The sequence below is a fragment of the Sus scrofa genome, chromosome 6 (assembly GCF_054392235.1).
Source record: "Sus scrofa isolate SSC_HxYL_T2T_F1_AM1 chromosome 6, Sscrofa_HxYL_maternal_Yorkshire_Landrace_v2.0, whole genome shotgun sequence".
In the NCBI taxonomy this organism is placed as follows: Eukaryota; Metazoa; Chordata; class Mammalia; order Artiodactyla; family Suidae; genus Sus; species Sus scrofa.
In genome coordinates this window covers 172,610,865-172,635,688 of record NC_139388.1, presented here as the reverse complement: position 1 = coordinate 172,635,688, position 24,824 = coordinate 172,610,865, and the positions used below count along the sequence as shown (strand labels likewise).

The following is a 24,824-nucleotide window of genomic DNA, read 5'->3' as shown; positions in this document are numbered from 1 at the left end:
ACCCCTACACACAAACATTGGAATTTGGTGATCAGAACAACTGACTGTGAAGTAAATGTCAAGAGGCATGGAGAACAGAATTTTAAAATCCAGCATATGTCTAATAAGAGTACAAAAGGAGAAACTAGAGAGAATGCAGAAGAGGAAATAGTTGAAGTATTAACAAGTGAGCTTCTTTTACAAATCAATCATTAGACAAGAACACACAATGAATTCTTTAAAAAAAAAAGCAAATCTACATCTGGATATAACAGAGTGAATTGTAAACATGAAAGAGAAAGAGATCTTAAAATCCATAGAAGAGAATAGACAGGTTGTTCATAAAAATTCAACTAAAAGGAGAATTCTTATTGAAAAAGAGAATACAGTTGAATGTTATATTCTAATTGCTAAGAAAAAAGAACTATATTAATTTAGCATTTCATACCCAGCCAAATTCTCATTCAAGAGCAATTACTAGGACAGGGATCAAGATGGCAGAATAGGAGGATGTGGAGCTCACCTCGCCCCAGAAACATATAGGAAATACATCTACATGGGGAGCAATTCTCACGGAAAACTAACTGGAAACTATGAGAAGAACCTCATACAACCAAAGCTGCAAGGAAGATCACATAACCAGGTATGACCAAAAAGAAAAAGGAAGGAAAAAGTCATCCGGTCTGGACCTGCACACCTCGGAGGGATCTGCTAGGAAGAGCAAGGCCACAGGAGTGGGTCCTTCCCTCTGGGGAGTAAGCATGGTGAACCACAATCTGGGCATCCAGTCATGGGGTCCTGCGCAGAGGGGACAAGTTCCCCTGACTGCTGGGGAATCCTCTAAGACAGAAGGGCTGGAGAAGCCTAGGCTCTCCTCATGAGGAGAGCGTTCATGCTGGCTTGCTAAAAACAATGGCAGAGAGACCCTTACACTGGTGGTTGCTACCTTACCATACTTCTCAGCCTGAAGGAGCCAACACTCTGGGCCCATTCAGTATACTCTACAGCTTTGTGCAAGATCAGGGCAAAGACTTGGTCCAGCTACACAGAGAAAGACCAGGGTCCCTGATGTATGCTAGAGAAAGAGCTACAGAGAATATTGTCAGTGCATGCATGGGGGTGGTTGAATCTATCCAGGAAGACACTGTCAGCTCATGCATGGGAAAGTGCCATTAAAACATGCAGTGGCTAAGCACCGAGTCCTTGGCAAATAGAATGGGGCAGGCATGTGCAGTGATTCATTTCCCAGTAAGATGCCCCAGCTCTGCCCACTCCATGCCTGGACTTAGCACTAGATCTGGGGCAGACAGGTCCTTGAAGATGTCGGTCCCAGAGGCAACCCAGATCTCAGGTGATAGCACAGCTGCATCGATTCCTGCAACCACAATGCCCCAACCACCAGCCCCAGCTACGGCCTACTCCAAATCACAGCTTTGCACTCGATCTGTGATGAACACAGCAGAGAAAGGGATGGGACTTTTTCCTCCTTCTGAGTGGAACCATGGGCTCCTACGTAGGCAGGGCATATGTCTGCTGTGACCAAACAGGCCTCCCTTGCTTCAGCAATCATCTCGTTTGGGGCAGAGCATACACTCAAGAGCAATGGGGACTGACCACACCTGGCTGTCAGGGCTTCTCCTCTATCAACTGGGAGCGAACCCCAGCCCTGACAGGGTTGTAATAGCCATGGAGCAGAGAGGAAGCCCCACTTCACATCCAGCACAACCTCTAGATACTACAACGCCAACAACACAGCCAATCAAGGGGATAATGGCCAGCACACTCGGAGGAAAGACGTGGCTGGCATCCATACCAAACCAGCCCTTTTACCAAAAATACTGGACACACAGTCTACACAGGGATACTCCCACATAAAAATACTGCTTCGAGACCACAGTAAATAACTGTTTCTCCTAAATTCATGGAGACAAAGAAAGTGAAGTAAAATGCAAAGGCAGAGGGTCTACTCCCAATTAAAAGCACACCAAAAAATCCCCTGAAAGAACCGATAATGAAACAGACCACACCAGTCTACTAGCACCTGAGTTCAAAAAGAAGAAAATAAAAATGCTAACTGGATTAAGAAAGATTATTCATAGAAACAGATACAGATAGAGCACTGTAGTAAGGAACAAGAAACTATAAAGATGAAACAATCCAAAATAGACAATTCAATGTCAAGATAAAAACAAATCTAGAAGCAAGGAGTAGCAGATTAAAGGGCACCGAAGAATGGATAAGTGATCTGAAACATAGAATGATGGAAACCAGCCAATCAGAATAGCAGACAGAAAGACAAATGAAAGCAACGTAGGAGAATTGTGGAATAATATAAAGCATGCCAACCTACACATAACAGGGCTTCATGAAGAAGAAAAAGAGAGAGAATGGGATCAAAGATGATGTATGTGAAGAAATGCTGGCTGAAAAAGTCCCCAAACCTAAAGAAGGAAAGACATTCAGATACAGGGAGTACAGAGGGTCCCCAAAAGATGAACCCAAACAGACCCACACATATCCCAACAGACCCAAGACATGTCATAGTTAAAATGGGAAAAGTTAAAGAAAGGATTCTAAAGGCAGCAAGGGAAAAGCAAAAATTCAGTCACAAAGGAAGCCCTGTAAGGTGATCAGCTGATTTCTTTGAAGAAATTTTACAAGCCAGAAGGAAGTGGTATGATATATTCAAAGTCCTGTAAGGGGAAATGTGCAGTTCAGGATATCCTACCCAGCAGGACTGTCACTTAGAATAGAAGGAGAGATAGAGAATTTCTCAGAAAAGCAAAAACTAAAAGAATTCAGTAATGTTACACCTACCCTAAAAGAAATTTTGGAGGGTTGTCTCTAAATAGAAAAGAAGCAAGAATCTATAGGAAAGGGAAAGTCACAAAAGGAAAGGAAAATTTATAAAAGGGCTGAGATTACTTAAATAAGCCAGTACATAGATTTTAAAAAATAAAAAGTCCTCAAAACAATCATAAATACAATAATCAGTAAAAGGATAAACATGAAGAGAGAAAGTAGGAAATCAAACCCCACAAATTTGCAGGAAGGCAGTAAAAAATGTATCTCTTGGAGTGATTTAAACTTGTATGATTATCGGTTTAAAGTAAGTACATACGGTTGTAGGTCAACATTCTTGAACTCTCTGGTAACTACAAATCCAAAACAGACCACACAGTAAGATAGGCTTGAGGATGTATTGTACAATATGGCGAATCTAGCCAATATTTTGTAACAACCGTAAGTGGAAAATAATCCTTATATATAAATTGAAAATTTTCAATTACCAGAAAACCATACAACAGATTCACAACAACCGAAAAGAGGAATTCAAACATACTACAAAAGAAAACATCAAACCACAAAAAGAAAAGCAAAAAGAAGAAGAAAGAAAAAAGAAATAACAACTGGAAAACAAGGTTTAAAATGGCAATAAGCACATACCTATAAATAATTACTTTAAATATTAATGGATTAAACTCTCCAATCAAAGGACACAGAATGGCATATCAGATTCAAAAATCCAAGAAAGGAGTTCCGGTCATGGCTCAGGGGGTAACGAATCCGACTTGGAACCATGGGGTTGTGGGTTCAATCCCTCACCTTGCTCAGTGGGTTAAGGATCTGGCATTGCCATGAGCTGTGGTATAGGGAGCAGACGTGGCTCGGATCCCGTGTTTCTGTGGCTGTGGCGTAGGCCTGTGGCTACAGCTCTGATTAGACCACTAGCCTGGGAACCTCCATACGCCAAGGGAGCGGCCCAAGAAATGGAAAAAAAAAAAAAAAAAAAAAGACAAAACTAAACAAACAAAACATCAAGAAAGTACAATATACTGCCTACAATACACTCCCTTCAGGGCAAAAGACATACAAAGCATGAAAGAGAGGGGATGGAAAAAGACAGTTCATGAAAATGGAAAGACAAGAAAGCAGGGATAGCAATACTCATATCAGACAAAACATACTGTAAAACAAAGCCATAAAGAAAGAAAAAGAGGGGCATTATATAATAATAAAGGGATCGATACAAGAAGAGTATATTACAGTCACTAACTTACATATGCACTCAATATAGGAGAATATAATTATGCAAAACAAACACTAACAGACATAAAAGGAGAAATGGACAAAAACGTAATAATAGTAAGAGATTTTAATGCCCCCATTATCATCACCAGAGATCATCCAGGTAGAAAATCAATAAGCCGAAAGATGTCCTACATGACACAATAAACCAGTGGGAATATATATATATATGGACTTGATATATACATAGGACACTGCATTGAAAGAAAATGAGAGACATTCTTTTCAAGCACACATGTAACATTCTCTAGGATAAACCACATATTCAATCCGAAAACAAAATCAACAAATTTAAAAGGATACAAATCAATCCAAACATCTTTTAGATCACCATGATATGAAACTAGAAATCAGCCACAAAAAGAAAAACAGTAATAAAACAAACACATGGAGACTAAAGAACAAGTTATTGGAAAGTGAAGGAGTCAATGATGTAATCAGAGAAGAAATCAGAAAATACCACTAGACAATGAAAACACAACCTTACAAGATCTGTGAGAGGCCGAAAAAACAATTCTAAGAGGGAAGTTTCTAATGACAAACTTCTCCAGGAAATAAGAAAAATCTCAAACAACCTAACCTACTACCTAAAAAAATTAGAAAAAGAGAACAAAACCCAAAGTTTACAGAACAAATGAAATAATAAAGATCAGAGATGAAATAAATAAAATAGAGATGAAAAAAATTAGTGTAAGATAACACTAAAAGCTAGTTCTGGTATTTTGAGAAAACCAAAATCAACACACTTCAAGCCAGGCTCACCAAGAAGAAAAGACAGAAGACTCAAATAAAATAAGATAGGAAATCAGAGAAGTGACAGATGATACCACAGAAATGCAAAAAATCATAAGAGAATACAATAAACAGTTACATGATAACAAATTGGACAATCTAGAAGAAGTGGACAAGTGTGTAGAAAAATACAGTCTACTGAAACTGAGTCAAGGAGAAATAAATCATTTGAACAGACTCACCACCAGAAGTGAAATAGAATCTTTAATAATAATAATAATAATAATACTCTGCAAAGGTCTAAGACCAGATGGCTATGTACACAGAAGAACTTTATACCTCTCCTCAAATTGCTCCAAAAACTTGAAGAGGCGAGAACATTCCCAAATTCATTCTATGAGGCCACCATCACCCTTATACCAATACCAGACCAACAAACTACAAAAAAGAAAAAAGGAAGGAAGGAAGGAAGGAAGGGAGGAAGAAAGAAAGAAACAAAAGAAATAAAGAAAAAAAGAAAGAAGGAAAGGAAGGAAGGAAAGAAAGAGAAAGAGAAAGAAAGAAGGACGGAAAGGAAGGAAAGAAAGAAAGAAAAGAAAAGAAAAAGAAAAAAGAAAGAGAAAGAAAGAAGGAAGGAAGGAAAGAAAAGAAAAGAAAAAGAAGAAAGAGAAAGAAAGAAGGAAGGAAAGGAAAGAAGGAAAGAAAGAGAAATAAAAAGAAAAAGAAAGAAGGAAAGGAAGGAAAGAAAGAGAAGGAAGGAAAGAAGGAAAGGAAGGAAGTAGAGAAAAAGAAGAAAGAAGACAGAAAGAAAGAGAAAGAAAGAAGGAAGGAAGGAAATAAAGAAAAGAAAAAGAAGAAAGAAAGAAGGAAAGGAAAGAAGGAAAGAAGGAAAAGAAAAGAAAGAAAGAAAGAGAAAGAAAGAAGGAAGGAAAGGAAAGAAGGAAAGAAAGAGAGCGAGCAAAAGAAAGAGAAAGAAGGAAAGGAAGGAAGGAAAGAGAGAGAGAAAGAAAGAAAGAAGGAAGGAAGGAAGGAGAAAGACAGAAAGACAGACAGAGAAAGAAAGAAAATTACAGGCCAACACCTCTGATGAATGTAGATGAAAAGAAAGTAATAAAATTCTAGGAACACAATCTAACAATAAATAAATAGGATCACACACGATGGTCAAGTTGGATTCATTCCACTGTCACAAATATAGTTCAACATATACATCAATCAATGTGATATAGCACATTAACAAAAGGAAAGATAACAAAGCCACATGATTATTTCAATAGATACAGAAAAACCTTTTGACAAAATTCAACATCTGCTCATGATGAAAACTCTCACCAATGTGGGTAAAGAGGTAACATATTTCAATACATTGAAAGTCATATATGACAAACCCACTGCCAACATGATACTTAACAGTGAAAAGATGAAAGCCTGCCCACTAAATTCAGGAAAGATGAAGATGCCCACTATCACCACTTCTATTTAATACAGTATTGGAAGTTCTAGGCTCAGCAATCAGTCAAGAAAAGGAAATAAATGGTATCCAAACTAGAATGGACGATTAAAACTGTAACTATTTGCAGATGACATGATACTCTGTTTCAAGAACATGATAAAGTCTCCATGCAAAATCTACTAGAAATAATACATGAATTCCACAAAGTAGCAAGATAGAAGATTACCATACACAAATCTGTTGCATTTCTTTACAAGAATAACAAAATGCCAGAAACAGAAAGTTTAAAAAAAAACCCATTTAAAATCCCATTAAAAAAAAAAAAAAGCTTACCAGGAGTTCCAGTTGTGGCTCAGCAGGTTACATATCTGACTAGTATCTATAAGGAGGCAAGTTCGATTCCTGGCCTCGCTCAGTGGGTTAAGGATCCAGCATTGCCCTGAGCTGTGGTGTAGGCTGCAGCTGCAGCTGGGATCCTGTGTTGCTGTGGCTATGATATAGGTTGGCAACTGAAGCTCTGATTCGACCCCAAGCCTAGGAACTTTCATATGCTACAAGTGCAGTACCAAAATACCAACAAAAACAAACAGGAATAAAGAAAGAGAGAAAGAAAACAGAAAAAAAAATTCAGGCTATTGGACTGGAAGAATTGCTATTGTTAAAATAGCCACACTACCCAAAGTATTTACATTAAATACTTCAGATTTAATGTAATCCCCATTAAAAAAAAAAGTCATTTTTCACAGAACTAGAACAAATAATCCTAAAATTCATATGGAACTACACAAGACCCCAAATTGCCAAATCAATCTTGGGGAAAAAATAACAAAGCTTGAGGTATCATAGTCCCAGATTCTGAATGTACTACAAAGCTACAGTACCCCCAAAGATCATGGTGTTGGCACAAAGACAGACATAGATCAATGGAACAGAATAGAGAGGCCAGAAGTAAACTCAGGAACTTATGGTCAATTAATCTATGACAAAAGAGGCAAGAATATACAATGGAGACGTGACAGGCTCATCAGTATGTGGTGTGGGGAAAAACCAGACAGCTACATGTAAATCAATGAAAGGAGAGCATTCCTTCACATCACATACAAAAATACTCAAAATCGTTTAAAGACCTAAATACAAGACTTGACACCATAAAACTTCTACAAGAGAACATAGACAAAATATTCTCTGACATAAATTATAGCAATATTTTCTTAGATGAGTCTTCTAGGAAAAATAAAAGCAAAAATATACAAATGGGGCTCGACCAAACAAAAGTTTTTACAAAGCAAAGGAAACCATAAAAACATGAAAAGACAACCCATGGAATGGAAGAAAATATCTGTGAATGATTTGGCCAATAGAGGTTAATATCAAAAACATACAAGCAGCTCATACAACTCAATGTCAAAACAAACAAACAAACAAACAAACCCAAAACAACCCAATCAAAAAATGGGCAGAAGACCTATAACAGGCATTTTTCCAAAGAAGATATACAGATGGCCAACAAGCACATGAAAAGATGCTAAACATCACTAATTATTAGAGCAACAAAACTTAAAACCACAATGAGGGAGGGGATTAAGATGGCAGAATAGAAGGACTGGAGCTCAACTGCTCTCCTAAAAAAAAAAAAAAAGTTACAACCAAATGCTGAGCAATCTGCAATCAAATGGACCGGAAACTTTCAAAAAGATATCCCACACAAGAAGACAAAGGGGAGGCCACATCAAGAGGTAGGAGGGGTGACCACGTGATATAAGCAACTCTATACCTCTCAGGTGGGAAGCCCAGCAGACTGCAAAGTAACTGGTTCACAGAGAATCACATACAGGAGTGAGTGTTCTGAGCCCCACATCAAACTCCCACGTGTGGGGATCTGGCACTGGGAGAAAGAGCCCCTGGAGCATCCGGCATTGAAGGCCACTGGAGCTTGTACACAGGAGCTCCACGGGACAGGGGGAAATAGAGACCCCATTCTTAAAAGGCACACACAGACTTTCATGTGCACTGGGTCCCAAAGCAAAGCAAATTCTCCATAGGAATCTGGGTCAAACCTGACTGCAGTTCTGGGAGGACATCCTGGAAAACAGGGCTGAATGTGGCTTGTTGTGAGGGAAGGACATTGAAAGCAAAGCTCTCGGGAATATTCAGCAGCAGTGCCTTTCTCTGGAGGTGGCCATTTTGGGAAAATCTGGCCTCACTCGTCAGCCAGCTGCTGAGAAGCCCCAGGGCAAACAACAATCCAGGTGCGATCACAGTCTTGCCCATCAGTAAACAGGCTGCCTAAAGACCCCCCCGGCACACAGCCATCTCTAATCTCACCCAGAGACAATGCCTCACCCACGAGAGGGATAGGAATCAGCTCCATCTACCAGTGGGCAGGCATCAGCCACTCCCATCAGGAAGCCTACAGCAAGCCCCCAGACCAACTTCAGTTGCAAGGGGTGCAGGCCCCAGAACTAAGAGAGGGCCACAACTCTGTTATCTATAAAAAGATCACCACATCAAAAACCTATAAAAATGAAAAGACAGAGAACTATAACTCAGATGAGGGAGAAAGGAAAAACCCCAGAAAAACAGCTAAGTGATCAGGAGATTCTCAGCCTCCTTGAAAAAAACTTTAGACTGTTGATGCTGAAGATGATGCAAGATGTTGGAAATAAACTGGAGGAAAGGATGAATAATTCACAGGAAGCACTGAGCAAAGACATACAAGATATAAAACTTAAACAAGAAGAGATGCAAAATACAATAACTGAAATAAAAACCCATTAGAAGCAGCCAACAGCAGAATACAGGAGGCAGAAGAACAAATAGGCGAGGTGGAGGACAGATCAGAGGAAATCACAGACATGGAACAGAAAAGAGAAAAAAGATTGAAAACAAATGAAGAGAGTCTCAGAGAACTCTGGGACGACGTGAAACACACCAACATCCGTATTATAGGGGTGCCAGAAGGAGAAGAGAGAGAGAAGGGGAGAGAAAACATATTCCAAGAGATAATAGCCAAAAACTTCCCTAACATGGGAAAGGAATCACTCACTCAAATTCAGGAAGCACAATGAGTACCACGTAAAATAAACCCAAGGAGGAACCCCCTGAGACACACACTAATCATACTGACCAAAATGAAAGACAAAGAGAAAATCTTGAAAGCAGCTAGGGAAAAGAAACAAGTAACATACAAGGGAACCCCAATAAGGTTATTGGCAGATTTTTCAGCAGAAACTCTGCAGGCCAGAAGGGAGTGGCATGATATACTTCACGTGATGAAAGGGAAAAACCTCCAAGCAAGATTACTCTACCCAGCAAGGCTCTCATTCAGATTTGAAGGAGAAATCAAAACCTTCACAGGTAAGCAAAAGCTGAGAGAATTCAGCACCACTAAACCAGCCTTACAACAAATACTAAAGGAACGTCTCTAGGTAGAGAAGAAAAGGCCACAACAGGAAACAAAAATGCCACAAATGACAAGGCTCACCAGTAAAGGTATATATACAGTAAGGATATGAAATCATCCATGCACAATTATACCACCAAAATCAGAAATCATGAGAAGAGGAGGGTACAAATGCAGGACACTGGAGATGAACTTGCAATTAAGAGAACAACAACCTAAAACAATCTCATATACATATAGACTCATATCAAAACTTCAGAATAACTGCAAACCAAAAATCTACAATTGATACACAAACAAGGAATCTCTGGAGAAGAAATATATCTCATAGTAAATAAGTACATAATCCACCATGAAGGGGGTCATTTGACATCATTCTTGGAATGCTTAAGTCTTCTTAGATCTGATTCTGATTTCCTCTCCATCAAAGAACTTATGATAATTATAATTAAATAATGAAACTGCACAATTAATAATATAGTTCTACAATTGCATTATTAATAACCATTTCTCTCCATGGTACAATGTAAAATCTATAATGTCTTGTTTATCACATCACCTAGAATGGCGTAATGACTTTATTGAAGAATCAATGAGATGGAACAAATTGTGAGGACATATTTATATAGTCACACTGTTTTTTAACCAACTTATGCATTTTATGTTTTACTTATTTTTAGAGGGTGTATTATTTTTGTTATGCTTACCAGTTAAGTTATTCTTTTTACTATGCTATATAAAATACTTAATGGTATATAAGGCTTTCTTCTTTATAAATTTTAGTTGCATAATATAACAATTTTAATATAATGCTAATTGTTAAAGAAAATTGAAATGTAATAGATAATACTAAACAGTAAGGATGAAAGCCATACAAAATGGGATAAAGTATAGAATAAATTTCAATTTGTCTCAGCATATTTTCCATTGCACTTATCCATAGGGAGTCACTTAATCTGTTTCTTAAGATCCATGATATAATAATCTGTGTGAATGTAATTGTGTTTAAATGTATGAATTTTATTCCGTAAAAAAATAAAAATAAATATGCATGCAAAAAAAAGAAGAAGTGGTACATATACACAATGGAATATTACTCAGCCATTAAAAGGAAAGAAATATCAGCATTTGAAGCAACATGGAAGGACCTAGAAATTATCATGCTAAGTGAGGTCAGTCAGACAATGAGACACCAGCAGCAAATGCTATCACTGACATGTGGAATCTAAAAAAAGGACACAATGAACTTTGCAGAACAGATACTGACTCACAGACTTTGAAAAACTTATGGTTTCCAAATGAGACAGGTTGGGGTGTGGGAGGATGCACTGAGGGTTTGGGATGGAAATGCTATAAAATTTAGTTGTGATGATTGTTGCACAACAATAAATGTGATAAAATTCATTGAGTAATTTTTAAAAACCACATTCAGATATCACCTCACACCTGTCAGAACGGCAATCATAAAAAGACAACAGCTTTTGGTGAGGATGTGGAGAAAACAGAACCCTCATACACCATTAGTGGGAATGTAAACCGATGCAGCCACTATGGAAAACAGTATGGAGCTTCCCCCAAAAATTAAAAGTAGAACTACCAAACCCTCCAGGATCCCACCCTTGAGTATTTATCTGAAAAATAAAAAAACACTAATTAGAAAATATGTTCGCACCCCCATGTTCATTGCAGCATTGTTTACAATAGCCAAGACATGGAACCAACACAAGCAATAGATGAATAGGTAAAGCTGATGTGATATATAGGATATATACATACGCACACACAGATATCCATACATAATGGAACATTATTCAGCCATTAAAAATGAAATCTTGCCATTTATGACAACATGGATGGACCTACATGGTACTATGCTAAGTGAAGCAAGTCAGATGGAGAAAGACGAATACTGTATAATCTCATTTGTACGTGGAACCAAAAGAAAAATTGACAAACATAACACTACAGAAGCACTTATAGGTGCTAAGAACAAACAGAAGGTTGCCGGAGAGGAGAGGGTTGGGGAGGAGGAAAGAAATTGGTGAGGGATATTAAGAGGCACAAACTTTCAGTTACCAAATAAGTAAGTTACAGTTATGAAATGACCAATGTGGGAAATGAAGTCAGTTACTATGTAATATCTCTGTGCAATGATATGTTGTAACTATGGTGATCATTTTGAAATGTATGTAAATATTGGTGCACTATGTTGTCTAATAGGAACCAAGGTAAAGTTGTGGGCCACTTATACTCCAAAAATAGAGAAAGAGATCAGGTTTGTGGTTACCAGAGGTGGGAGGGGAGAGGGAATTGGATGAAGACAGTCAAAAGGTGCAAACTTCAAGTCGCAAGGTAAATAAGCGCTCGGGTTGTAATGTACAACACAATAAATATAATTAACATTGCTTTATGTTATATGTAAAAGTTACTAAGAGAATAATTCCTAAGCGTTCTCATCAACAAGGAAAATGTTATTTCCATTTCTTTACTTTTGAATTTATATGAGGTGATACATGTTCACTAAACTTTTTGTAACAACCGTTTCCTGATCTCCATATCATTATTCTGTACACATTCAATTTATACAGGGCTGTGTGTCAGTTGTATCTCAGTAAAACTTAAAGAAATAAAGTAATTGATCATCCAAGTTGGATAATTAAGCAACTTAGAAAAATATTATGAAGCACAAGAAATTTGACTCACGCTTCTTCATTTTCTTAAAGAGAAAAGAAAGGCCTGGCTTCTGTGGATACAAAGTGTACATGCAGAAATGTTACATCTTCGACCAGCACAGCTTGTGGCAGGCCCAGCAGCCATAATAGGAGTGAGAAGTGAGACCAAGCTTGGTCAGCCCTGCCCTGCTGGGACCCTCCTTGTCCTTGCAGGTAACCAACCGAGGGGGCCCCCAGATCACTCGTCACTATAGAGTTGCAGAGGGTCTGGAAATGTGCCAAGCTTGTTCATCATTATAAACCTGGGGATGAGACCATAGATGGTGCTGCGAAACTAATATATTTTGAGCCAATTATACTCAAAAAATTTTTTAAATAAAAAAATCTTATGTTCTCATTAAAAAAAAAACAAGCAAAAGCCCAGAAAACGTTAGATCCAGAGGTTGTGTGACCATAAAAGGGAATTAAGCTGGAATTTCAGAGTGACGTGGTGGAGGTGGAAGAGGCTTGATCAGCCCCAACTTAACTTAGGGCTCTGTAATCCCCCTCGCAGGACCTTCCCTTGCACAGGGAAAACCCCTAAACTGGGACACTGTGGAAACCACACTCCATGGATACCACTCTGCCTCTGGTCTCCTGGCAACATTTACTGAAAGATTATCCTTTAAGTTAATTGCACAGTGTAGCTTCTGTGAGATGGATCTCAGGGTTCATTTCTATGTAACTCCTTCAACGACATCCATTCTTTCATTCAACAAATAAGTGCAAAGTTGAAGGGTGTGCTGCATGCTGTTCCAGGTACTGGGGATACAGGCGCAGCAGCACTTACCCGCATGGAGCTTCCATGCCAGGGGGCCAGGGTCCATAGGCCTCCACTATAGGCAGCAGGAAAGGACAGTGCAGCAGGGCCTGATTCAAGTCCAGGTCCCTACAAGCCCAGGTCTTCCCCCTTCTCCACAGGCTTCTTTCTCATGCCTGCACCCTCCTCTCTAGGTCAGCCTGGAATGTGAAGACCACAGGGGCATGCGATGACATCACTCCACACGAGGCTAAAATGTGATCGCTGCAAGTATCACATCCACTGAGCAATGCTGGCAGTCCTTGTCTGGAATGCCCAAGGTGTGTGCCGCCCACATAAACAAAGAGATGTCAAAGCCTAGCTCTGACATATCCTATCCTGAGTCTCATATTTCTCCCTCCTGCCCAAGTTCGCTGATCAGACTCTTAATCCTGTAAACTAGTGGTAGAATTACAGTTAAAAATGGCAGACTAAAGGCCTACCATATCTCCTCGGAATCCAGACCCCAATTAAGGATAATCAATGAATTTGTAAAAGGTACAAATCCTCAACAGAGAAAACAGGAGAGAAGCATGAGCAACCAAGAAACTGGAAGACGTGTTTAGAAGCTGGAGGAACCACAAGGTGAGCCACTGGGGCACCACTAGGCAGAGAGCCCCACCTCCCAGAACTCTGGAGGGAGGTCAGGACACCGGACAGAGTGGGGTGGATGCAGGGTACTGAAATGGGCACTGGGAATAGGGCTGCAGAAAGTCTCAACCACACACCCCAGCACCAGCCATGTAACATCTGCCATGCTGGGGGCTTACTCTTGGAGAAGTGGGAGAAGCCCAGAACTCAGGGACACTAAATAAGACACAGGATAGGAGTGAGGTGTGAGACTGAAGACAATCAATAGACATCTGGGAAACGAAGGATGAACCCCTCAACCACACATGCTTCCTCCTTATCCTGGACTGAAGCTGGAGGGTTCCTTACATTAAAACACCTCTAAAGAAGAGACCCCTACATGGCACTGTTTGAAGAAAGAGCCAGGGAAAGAAAGAGCCAGGGAACCTCCAGCCTGGGGAACACTCAGAGGTGCCTGGGGTGTCACTTGCCCAGGAAAGGCAAGGATGCTCCATGCACCCGCCCTCATGCCCTCTGCTCTGTATCTCTTCCATCTGACTGTTACTGAGTTATGTTTTGAAGGGTGAAGCCCCTTCTGCTCAGGTCACTCTTGCTTTTAGAACCTGGCAAGACTGAATGGAAGCCTAGAAACACAAGTGGACATCTAATGACCTCTCACCATAAATGCCTTTCTCCTGGCTCTTTGCTTGGGTGACTCTTTCTCATCCTCAGATATCAGCTAAATCCTATTCATCACCAAGACCTTACCTGTCAGCCCTTGGTAAGCAGGTTTCCCCCTCCACTTTTCTTTATCACAGTGCATGGTTTTCTGAGGGTTCTGCAACTTCATCTCGCAGTGACTAAACCTAATTTCTATTTCAACCTACCATTCCACGGTGGGTGGGAGGAATACTCTCAAGCTTCTTTTGGTTTCCCTCTCCCTCTCCCAGACTCTGAGCTCTGGAGAGCTTCCAAAGTGCTGAGGTACACAGTGAATGGGAGTGGGGGAGGTTTAGCTTGGTCCTCTGCGTCCGGCACTCACGGAGAGATCTCCCTCCCATGAGGCCATCATTCCCACAGGTCATTACGGCATCTACTTGGGTTGTGCTGGTATAATTTCATGACTGTAAATCTTTCCACGTACCTGTCTTGAGTCCACAGTGCCTGATAGTGGTTGGGCTTAACGGATGCTCAAGAAATACTGGAATTGAATTGACTCATCTCCAAGACAAGGCAATCAGTGAGGTCTGAAAGAAAGCTGGAAGCCCATGCTAACTCTGAGACTCTACGCCAGAGTTCTCAGCCAGCCTCATATGTCATTTAGGTCCCTTGAAAGAATAAAAGGCCCTGGTGTGTGTGCTGCCTCTTTTGGTTTACAAATGGGCAGTGCATACACAACTTTTTTAGTCTTCCCTGGTTCCCTTATTCATCTTAGGGTTCACAGAAGATTCACAAGTTTATTACCCTTGAGTTTCATGCACTCCACCCACCGTGACATAGAATTTTAGAGATACAGAGGTCCCGGAGACCATTCAGTTTGAGGCAGTCATTCCACAGATGAGTAAGATCCAGGGGAAGAAAGTAAATTGCCCAAAGCCCCAAAACAAGTTAGCATGGTTGGGACTAGAACCCAGGCCACTCAGGGTCAGGTTTCGGGGTCTTTCCACAAGACCGTGCAGAATACACCACGTCAGCCCCGTGAACCACACTGGTTCCACGCACCACGTCAGGTCTGTGGGTTAAACTGGTTCCATGCATTGGCTCAGGTTTTAATGGTGGCTACAGATCTGTATTGATGGCATGTACCACTATGATTGCCTACATCGCCTTGACCGTCAACGGTGTCCGCATACCATGTCACTTACAGTTACCATATACCCTATGGGTTACATGTATTCTATTGGTTCCAGTGCCACAGTGGTAGATTATATTGTCACCTTCATTACTGGCTGCTCTCACTGTGGAGGGAATACACACCCACACTCATCACCATGTGACCTGCATTCCTTTTCCATGGGAAGAAAACACGTGCTGCCCTTTTACCATCAGGCTTGACCATAGGACCTACTTTGGCCAAAAGGACGTGAGCAAAGAGTTGTGTGTCACTTCTGAGCAGAAGCTTTAAGAGTCTTCATGTATTTTGGTCACTGCTCCTTTCTCTCTGTCCCAAGACTGCCATGTTCCAGACAGGGCCTCCTCCTTCAGGCTGCATCCAAGAATCCAATGGCAGAAAGCTACCTACGACTGACATAGAACATGAGCGATACATGAACTTTCGCTGTGTAAGCCACTGAGGCTATGGAGTTGTTCCTCAGTGCACACAATATAGCAAGTTGATCAAGACAGCCGTGTTGGTTCCATGGACCACCTTTGTTCCACTGGCCAAGCGCTACGGTGGTTCAAATGTATGCTGTCCCCCTTTCACAGGACTGGATGTTCTACCCCAGGCCCCTCCTGTCTCCCAGTTCACCAGGCCACTCTACCCCTTCCCATCACTTTGAAGAAAGCCCCCTTGATGTCCTTGTTCCTCAGACTGTAGACCACGGGGTTGAGCAGGGCCGTGAAGACATTGTAAAAGAGTGAGATCTGCTTGTCTCGCTCAGGGGAGTAGCTGGAGTTGGGCCTCATGTAGATGTAGGTGGCTGGAGCATAGAAGAATGTGACCACCGTCAGGTGGGAAGCACAGGTAGAGAAAGCCTTGCAGCGGGCCTGCGTGGACTTGATCTTGAGAATGGCCTGGACAATGCTGATGTAGGAAGCCAGAATGAGGGAGAGGGGGACAACAACCATGAAGACGCTGATGACCAGGTCCACCATCGCAATGAGGTGGGTGTCCGTGCAAGCCAAGCTTCGCACTGAGGGACCTTCGCAGAAGTAGTGGTTGACCACGTTGGGCCCACAGTATGGCAGCCGCATGGTGGAAAAAGTATGGATCAGAGAGGAGAAGAAACCGCAGGCCCAGGTCCCAGCAGCCAGCCGTGTACACAGGCCCCAGCTGAGGAGGACAGTGTAATGCAGGGGGTAGCAAATGGCCACATACCGATCATACGCCATGACCACAAACAAAAGGCACTCGGTCAGACCCAAGGCACCAAACACATACATTTGTAGCCAGCAGCCAGCAAAGGCGATGGTCTGAGATTGAGCGAGAAGATGCACCAACATCTGGGGCACGGTGGTGGTGACACAGCCCACATCCAGCAGGGAGAGGATGCAGAGGAAAAAGTACATGGGCGTGTGGAGATTCACGTCCAGACATATCAGGATGACGATGAGCCCATTGCCAAGGACTGAGCTCAGGTAGAGGAGAAGAAAGGCAATGAAGAGGATCCTGTTGGACATGGGGTCACAGGAAAAGCCACGCAGGATAAATTCAGAAACCCAGCTTTGGTTCTGCCCTGGAGGCATCCACATGGCTGGCCTATGAGAGAGTCACATTCGTTTAAATGTCATCTAACGTTCATAGTCCAGTAAGGGCTGGAGGCAGACAGGCTAGGGTTCTAATTCTGGGCCCACCGCTCACCTACTACTGTGGATCAGCTACTTCTCTGAGCCTCGGTCTCCTCATCCATAAAACGTGGCTAAGAGTATTCACCTCTCAGGGTTTCTATGGAGTTGGGGCAATGTATGTGAAGCGTCGTACACAAGGCCTTCAAACACCAAAGAGCAGGAAAATGCTCATATACAGTCTCCCCCCTCTTATTCCCCACCCCTCAGTGGACAAACAGGTCACTCGTGTGTCTAGCAACAATCAGTCACCACATCAGCACCTGCCCGCAAACCTGCAGAGGTGGCCTTCCCCTCTGCCGTGGAGTTTGTCCGAGGATGCTACAAACACCTCCTCACCCTGTAAGCATTTCTCCTCAGCAGCTGACAGTGTGAAGCATTATCAGTAAGGGGCGACAGAGGGGCATTGTGAGGATTGCAGCAGGAAGGCACTTGCGCTGGGTCTTCAGTCCTCTTGGCCTGAGAGCCAATGGGCTGTGTAGAAGGGCAGTAGACCCATCACACTGACCTCAGTGGACCAACCACAGTCACACTCAGACCACACCCACTCTTGCCACCTCGTGGCCACTTCTATGCGAGCTCTGGCTTGTGCTCTTCCCCGACCACCAGCCACCACCAATACTCCCCCCCCCGCCCCCACCGCAAACCATGTTTGAAAAAGTCTGAGCTCCGTCTTTTTTTGGGAGGGGTGGGAGGGGAGAGCGTGTCAGGACTGGGGAGATGTAGGGAGGGAAGTACTTCCTAAATCCTTAGTCCCTTCAATGTGTGTGCTGTTCTTCAACCATGAGGCAGTAGCTGCCTTCCCTCCCCCACCTCACTTGCTACCTCTGGATCTGTTAGAGTTCTTTTTCTTTTTTTCTTCTCCTTTTAGCAGTTATCCACTTTTCACTAGTTAGCAATTCTGTATATTAATCTTCTCCATCTACATTACTGGTGTGTTCTGTGTCCTGCCAGGATCCTGACCAATACAGATGCTAAATCTATGGGGGAAGGAATAGATAAGGAACAGAATGTTACATAGTTACAAGCTATCCATCCATAAAGTAATTAGAAATTACAGAAGTAAATAGTAGCTATCAGCAGAGAAACTGGACAACATCTTAACTGAGTCAATGAACATTACCAACAAGGAACAGGTGGACCCAACGTGTTTCCATAGTGAAATCCTAACAATGTATCACCTATATATTATTTCAGGCAAAAAATGCAAAGTCTGAATCTAATCATGAGGAAACATCAAAGACACCTAAACTGAGGAGTATTCTGTAAAGTAACTACCTTCTAATCTTCAAAAAATGTCTATATGAAAAACAAGCAAAGGCTAAGAATCTACAAGAGACGCAAGGAGACTGAAAAAAATATACCAACCAAAGTAAGATATAATCCGGGGGGGGGGGGATATTATAAAAGACATTCATCTGACGATTCCTAAAACTAGAATATGAGTTAGATTAGTTTAGACAAGTGTGTCCGTATTAAATTTCCTGAATTTGATAACTGCTATAGAAGAGAATTACCTTATTCTCTTAAGTCTTAAGAACAATTTTCTGACCTATTAAAGGGTAAAGGAACATGATATTTGTAAATTATTCTGAAATAGTTCTGGAAATTATAATAACAATTATGCTAAAAATAATAAATCTAGGTATGGAACATATAGGATTTCTCTGTAATATTCTTTCCGCTTTTCTGAGGGTTTTTCAGTTATTTCCAAAAGAAGTTTTTGAAAAATATTTTTAATGTGAAATAAACACTTTTTCAGACAAACAAAAGTGAGATTGTTTCAGGGGAATTCTCCAGGCAGCAAGAAAGTGACAGAAACACAAAAATGCAAAAGGAATGAAGAGACCCTCATGGAAAGGATAAGTATAAATAACGAATGAAAGCCATTAATAGAGTTTTATGGGACTTAAGTGAAAAACAAAAGATTATGGCAACAATAGAATAAGAAATGCAGCGTGATCTAAATAAAGTCAGTATTCTAAATATTTAGCATACTTGGAAAAGCGCTAAAAATGATCACTTGCAGTAGACTGTGACAGGCCAAAGATACACGTTATAATATCCAGGAAAATCAATAAAAGAATAAAAAATGTATAGCCAACAACCTGAAACAGGAGAAAATGAACTAAAAAATGTTCATTAATCTAAAATAACGCTCTTTTGAAAGAGGAAAAAAGTCGAACATAAGATAGTCAAATGGGAGTTCCCGTCGTGAATCCGACTAGGAACCATGAGGTTGCGGGTTCCATACCTGGCCTCGTGCAGTGGGTTAACGATCCAGCATTGCCGTGAGCTGTGGTGTAGGTCACAGACACGGGCTCAGATCCCATATTGCTGTGTCTGTGGTGCAGGCTGGTGGCTACAGCTCTGACTCAACCCCTAGCCTGGGAACCTCCATATGCTGTGTGGCTGCGGCCCTAGAAAATGCAAAAAGACAAAAAAAAAAAAAAAAAAAAAAGTCAGATGAATAGAAAATAAGTGGAGAGATGGTATGAACTTATATAGGTAATTACTTTAAATGCAAAAGGACTAAATATTCTAATAAAAGTCATATTTTCAAATGAGTTTTTTTAAAAACCCTACATATTATTCACAAGAAACACCCCTTACTCATGCTGCAATATATGAATACATCAAATCAATACACTGTTTACTCACACTTACCCAATGTTACATCAATTATATCTCAACAAACTTTGGGGAAAAAAGAAATACACTTTTATGTAAGGTCATAGACATGCTAGGGGAAAAATACACCATTTAAATACTAACCAAAAGAAACAGTGTAGCTTCATGAAACATTTGTCAGAACTGACCATATGCTGCATCATAAATGTAAGCTCAAGAAAGTCCAAGGGATGCAAGTCATTTAGTGTATACTCTCTAAACTACTAAACTGGCTAGAAATCCATTTCAAAATAAATATAATGGGGAAGTACCCAACTCCTTTGAAATTAGCATACACTTCTAAATAATTTATGGGACAAATTAAAATAAAAATGGAAATTAGTATATATTAAAGTAAGTGTTGATAAAATAAACATTATAAGTGCTTAGGGGGAAATTTAAAGCCTTAAATGTGTATATTAGAATACAAAAAGGCTAAAAATTAATCAACTGAACTTTCACCTCAAGAAGCTAGAAAAGGAGCTACAAAACACACCCCAAAAGGTGTGGAAGGAAATAAATCATGAAGATAAGCACAAAAAACAATGAAATGGTAGACAAACTTATAATGGAGAAAAATCAACAGAGCCAAAAATTCATTCTCTGAAATAGCATATAATCCTTAGCAAGTCCTTAGCAAGACTGATAACGAAAAATAACACCTGAAACTAATACAATGTTGTAAATCATAAAAGAAGAAAAAAAAAAGAAAGAAAAAGAAAGAAAACACAAATTACCAACATCAGGAATGAAAAGGGGGACATTCCTATAGATCCTATAGCCATTTAAAAGCTGATTTAAAAATTACAAACACTTTATACCAATAAATTTGACAATTAAACAAAATGAACAAATACCTTAGAAAACAGAAATTACCAAAACTGACAAATAAGAACTAAAAGTCAGAAGAGTCTACTGTCTTTCCAAAAAAAATTGAATCTATAAATTAAAACTTTCCTAGAAAGAAAACTCTAGGCCCAGACAGCTTTACTGGTGAATTCCTCCAACGTTTACGAGAGGAATAATTCCAATGGTAACAAACCCTTTCTAAGCATAGAAAAAGAAGGAACATTTCCCAACTCATTTTATGAGACCAGCATAAAATCAAAACCAGAAAGTAACAAAATTACAAGAAGGAAAACTCATAACTGAATCTCTTTCATAGGCATTATTGCAAAGCTCCTTAACAATATATTAATGATATATTTTAAAAGATAATACGTCACAATCAAATTGGGTTATGACAATAATTCAAGGCTGGTTTAGCACTGGATAAGTAAACAATGTAATTCATCTGATTAATGGAAGTAAGGGAGAAAACATATGATTAACTTAAACAGAAAAAGCATCTGTTAAAAAATCAACAGTGAAGATTAGAAATAATCCTCCCAGTCCAGGAGAAATAGAAGGGAACTTTCCTAATGTGATAAATATTATCCCCAATAAAAGAAGAAGCAACCTACAGCAGGTGTCATACTACATGGTGAAATACTGATAACTTACTCCCTAACACTGAAAGTGAAGCAAAAATGTTCACTATTGCCAAGTCTAGTAGTCCTAGCCAGTGAAATAAGTCAAGAGGAAGAAATAAAAGGCCAAAGGGTTAGGAAGGAAGATACAAAACTGTTGTTATTTGCAGAACACCTGATTGTATAGGTAGAAAATTTGAAAGAACTTAAAGACAAACTGGTCTTGTTAATTAAGGACACCAAACTCCAACATATTTCTCTATACCAGCAACTAGAAACAATTCATAAGAGGATTTTTAAAAACCAAACATGCAGCAATAACTCTAATAAACTGTGTGTGGGAAACATTACTTAGAGAAATTAATGGAGACCAAATAAATGGAGGAACATGCCATGTTCATACATGGGTTGGGCAATTCGACATTGCAGAGACCTGAAACTGATTTACAGACTCAATACGATTCCAGTCAAAACCCTGGTGGTTTTTTTCCTATATAAACTGACAAGCTGGTTATAATACTTATAAGGAAATTTTGAAGAAAGGAGCCAAAGCTAGAGGACTTACCAGATATTAGGACTCACTATAAAGCACTATAGTTAACAAGTATGAAATTAGCATAACAGCAAAAAAGTAGATCAATGGAGGAGAATAAAGTCTAGAACAGACCTGTGAATATGTAGTCACCTAACTTCTGACAAAATTGATCCCCTAATGCAATGGGAAAGCATGTTCTTTTCAATAAATTCTGCTGGATCTTGTGGCTATTCACACAGGGAAAAATAATTTTAATCCTACCTCAACACAGTACACAAAAGTCAATCACAGATATTTTATAGATTTAAGTGGTAAAGACAGAATAACAACATTTTGAGAAGCAAACACAGAAAACTATTTGTCACCTTGTAATAGGCATAGATTTCTTAAACAGGAAAGAAAAAGCACCAGCCATAGAGAAACACAAATGATAAACTATATGGTTATATATAAATTACATACACAGATAATTATATATAATGACATAATTATATACACAGATGACATTAAAATGAAGAATTTAAAATTTGTATCCAGAATAAAGAACTCTTACAAATTAACAAAGTAACAAAGACTGCCCAAGAGAATAATGGGCAAAATCTTTTAAAAGACACGTCACAAAAGAGGCAGCTAAATGTCGTTAATCAAGTGAAAAGGCATTCAACATCATTAATCAGCCAGGAATTACAAATTAAGACCACAGCACACCACCACTCCACACACCAGAATGGGTCAAGTGAAATATACGTGGTATTGGCAAGAGTAACTGGAACTTTCTTACACTGATGATGAGAGACTAAATTTGCACAATCCCTCTGGAGAACTTTTGATGGCATCTCTTAAAGTTGAACACATGCACTCCACATTTCTCAGCAATCCTATGCCTAACTATATCCCCATTTACTTATATACACACACATATGTGTGTATAAGAAGGAAAGACATGCACAAAAATATTCAAAACACTAGTCAAAATAACCCCAAACAGGGGACTGCCCAAGTTTCAATCAACAGTATAATGGATTTAAGGAAAAAAACAAACTGTGGTATGTTTGTATAGAAGTTACCTTCGATGAGGGTAAGAAACTCGGGGGAGACATCAGGCCATCCTCGACCTCACCACCCCACCCCACCTCCTCACCTGACCGATGGACCACCTGCATGTCCCTCAAAGCCACCCCTTCCTTTGCCCTGGATCAGGAGCCCATTGTTTCTCACCCACAATCCCACACAAGCCCCTCCTTAGTCTCCCTGCCTCTGCACTTTTCCTTGAAGGCATTCTCCATATGGGCCACTGCAAGTGATTGCTCAAAACACGACCCTGGTCCTGCCTGTCTGCTGTTTAAAACCCTTTAAGAGTTCCCTCAAGTCCCAGCCCAAGAGGTTGGATGTACAGTGATGTACGGTGGGACCTCACTGTTTATCCGATCAAATGTAGTAGGACACGATGGAAGACAGTGTGATGAAAAGAGTACACACACACACACACAAACACACAACATGACTAGGTCACTATGCTGAAATTGATATAACACTATAAATCAACTATAACAGAAAGTAAAAGAAGAAAAACAAGGACTTCCCAGTGCCCAATCACTTTAGACAGATGCACAGACCATTCCTAAAGGATCTGCCCCCAAAGGCTTTTCAGCCTCAGTGCCCAGCTCTGTCTCCCACCCCATCTTTTTCACATACGCATAATCTCCATATGAGTATGCCCAGTTTTGTGCATATCCTTACCTCTGTCACACCTTCAGAGCTTTGCTCAGGTCTCTAGCATAGAAGAGCACCAGTGCCTGCATCCCCACTGCCCACACATGCTCTGTTACACATCCAACTTTATTCCCAGCTGAGGACTCAGCTCAGCGATCACCCCCACCAGGAAGCCTTCCCAGGTCTATCCTACCATCTCCCACTCCTACATCTTGACTAGATGCTTTCTCTCTCTATGTCTCATAGCCCCTAGTGCCTATTGGTAAGCTATAACCCTAGTAATCCTAGAGGGCTCTGATATAAAGTTTAAGAACTAATATCTCAGGAGAACGTTCTCCCCCTCATGTTAACTTCATTTCATCTTAACTATCTATATCTACATAGATGCAGTTAGAATATCTGTAATAAAGTATGGACATAGGAGTGAGTTTATAACCTTCTTTCAGGGTGGCTCTGCGGCACAATGGACTTGTAGGTTTATAACCTTCTTTTCAGTAGTAACAATAGCTAATGAACAATTTCTGCAGGCCAGGCATCGCCACTCATCCTCACAACATCTCACCGAGGTAAGCACCATTACTTCCATTTTTGCAGAGGAAAATCAACTAGAGCACAGAGAGAGCAAATGATTCGCTCCAAACTGTAATTTACATGATGGACCCAGGATCTGAACCAAGGCAGGTTGGCTTTGGAGCCAACTCTTAATCATTACCTTCTTCGGCTCAGGCAAATAAGCTCTAAGTGGAACGGGTAAAGAATGCCGCCTTCCTCCACCTGCACCTCAGTTGAGCTTGTTGAGGTTTGGCACGAGACACTATAGAATCGTGACCTCATGAGGTACAGCCACCAGACAAGACAGGATCAGGCCCCTTCTAGGACAAAGGACTAAAGTGGCAGCCACAGACTCTTTCGCGTGATAACGTTTCCTCTGCATGCTCCCATCACTTGGTCGTGAGAAGCCATGGGGTTGCCCCGGAAGCAGAGGAAATGGATGGGAGGTGACATAGGCAGTGATCGCCATTCTGGAACCAGCAAGTCTTTCTAAAGGCCTCTCTCTCTGAGTCGACCTTGCTTTCAGTGGGAATGGGGATGCTATTTAGCCGGGGGCAGGGGAGGGGGAGTCTCCTAAGATTCCATTAGCCCAGAAGTTTCTGTCTTAATTTGCAATAGCCCAGGCCTCTAGCGAGCAGGGGT

General features: G+C 40.6%; 2 protein-coding genes across 5 annotated transcripts in view; one reads left to right on the top strand and one right to left on the bottom strand.

Moving 5' to 3' along the window:
* Positions 1-24,824, top strand: part of OR10AK7H (olfactory receptor family 10 subfamily AK member 7H) — a 164,041-nt gene that overhangs the window by 92,190 nt on the left and 47,027 nt on the right. Inside the window, exons 4-7 of one of the 3 annotated variants that reach the window (XR_014808547.1) lie at positions 12,380-12,541; positions 13,322-13,447; positions 13,665-13,751; positions 18,441-18,900. The exons of 1 other annotated variant lie outside the window; for it this stretch is intronic. The gene's annotated coding sequence lies outside the window, so the exon portion shown is untranslated. Of the gene's footprint in view, positions 1-12,379; positions 12,542-13,321; positions 13,502-13,664; positions 13,752-18,440; positions 18,901-24,824 lie in introns of those variants that run through there. One more of the 3 variants, XR_014808549.1, reaches the window with a different exon arrangement.
* The window catches only part of LOC110261246 (olfactory receptor 2A12-like), a 76,513-nt gene continuing 65,569 nt past the window's right edge, over positions 13,881-24,824 (bottom strand). The window contains exon 5 of one of the 2 annotated variants that reach the window (XM_084965415.1): positions 13,881-17,157. In XM_084965415.1, the coding sequence (XP_084821541.1) occupies positions 16,203-17,150 (948 nt within the window). In that variant the 5' untranslated portion in view covers positions 17,151-17,157 and the 3' untranslated portion in view covers positions 13,881-16,202. The remainder of the gene's footprint in view (positions 17,158-24,824) is intronic. The other variant, XM_084965414.1, reaches the window with a different exon arrangement.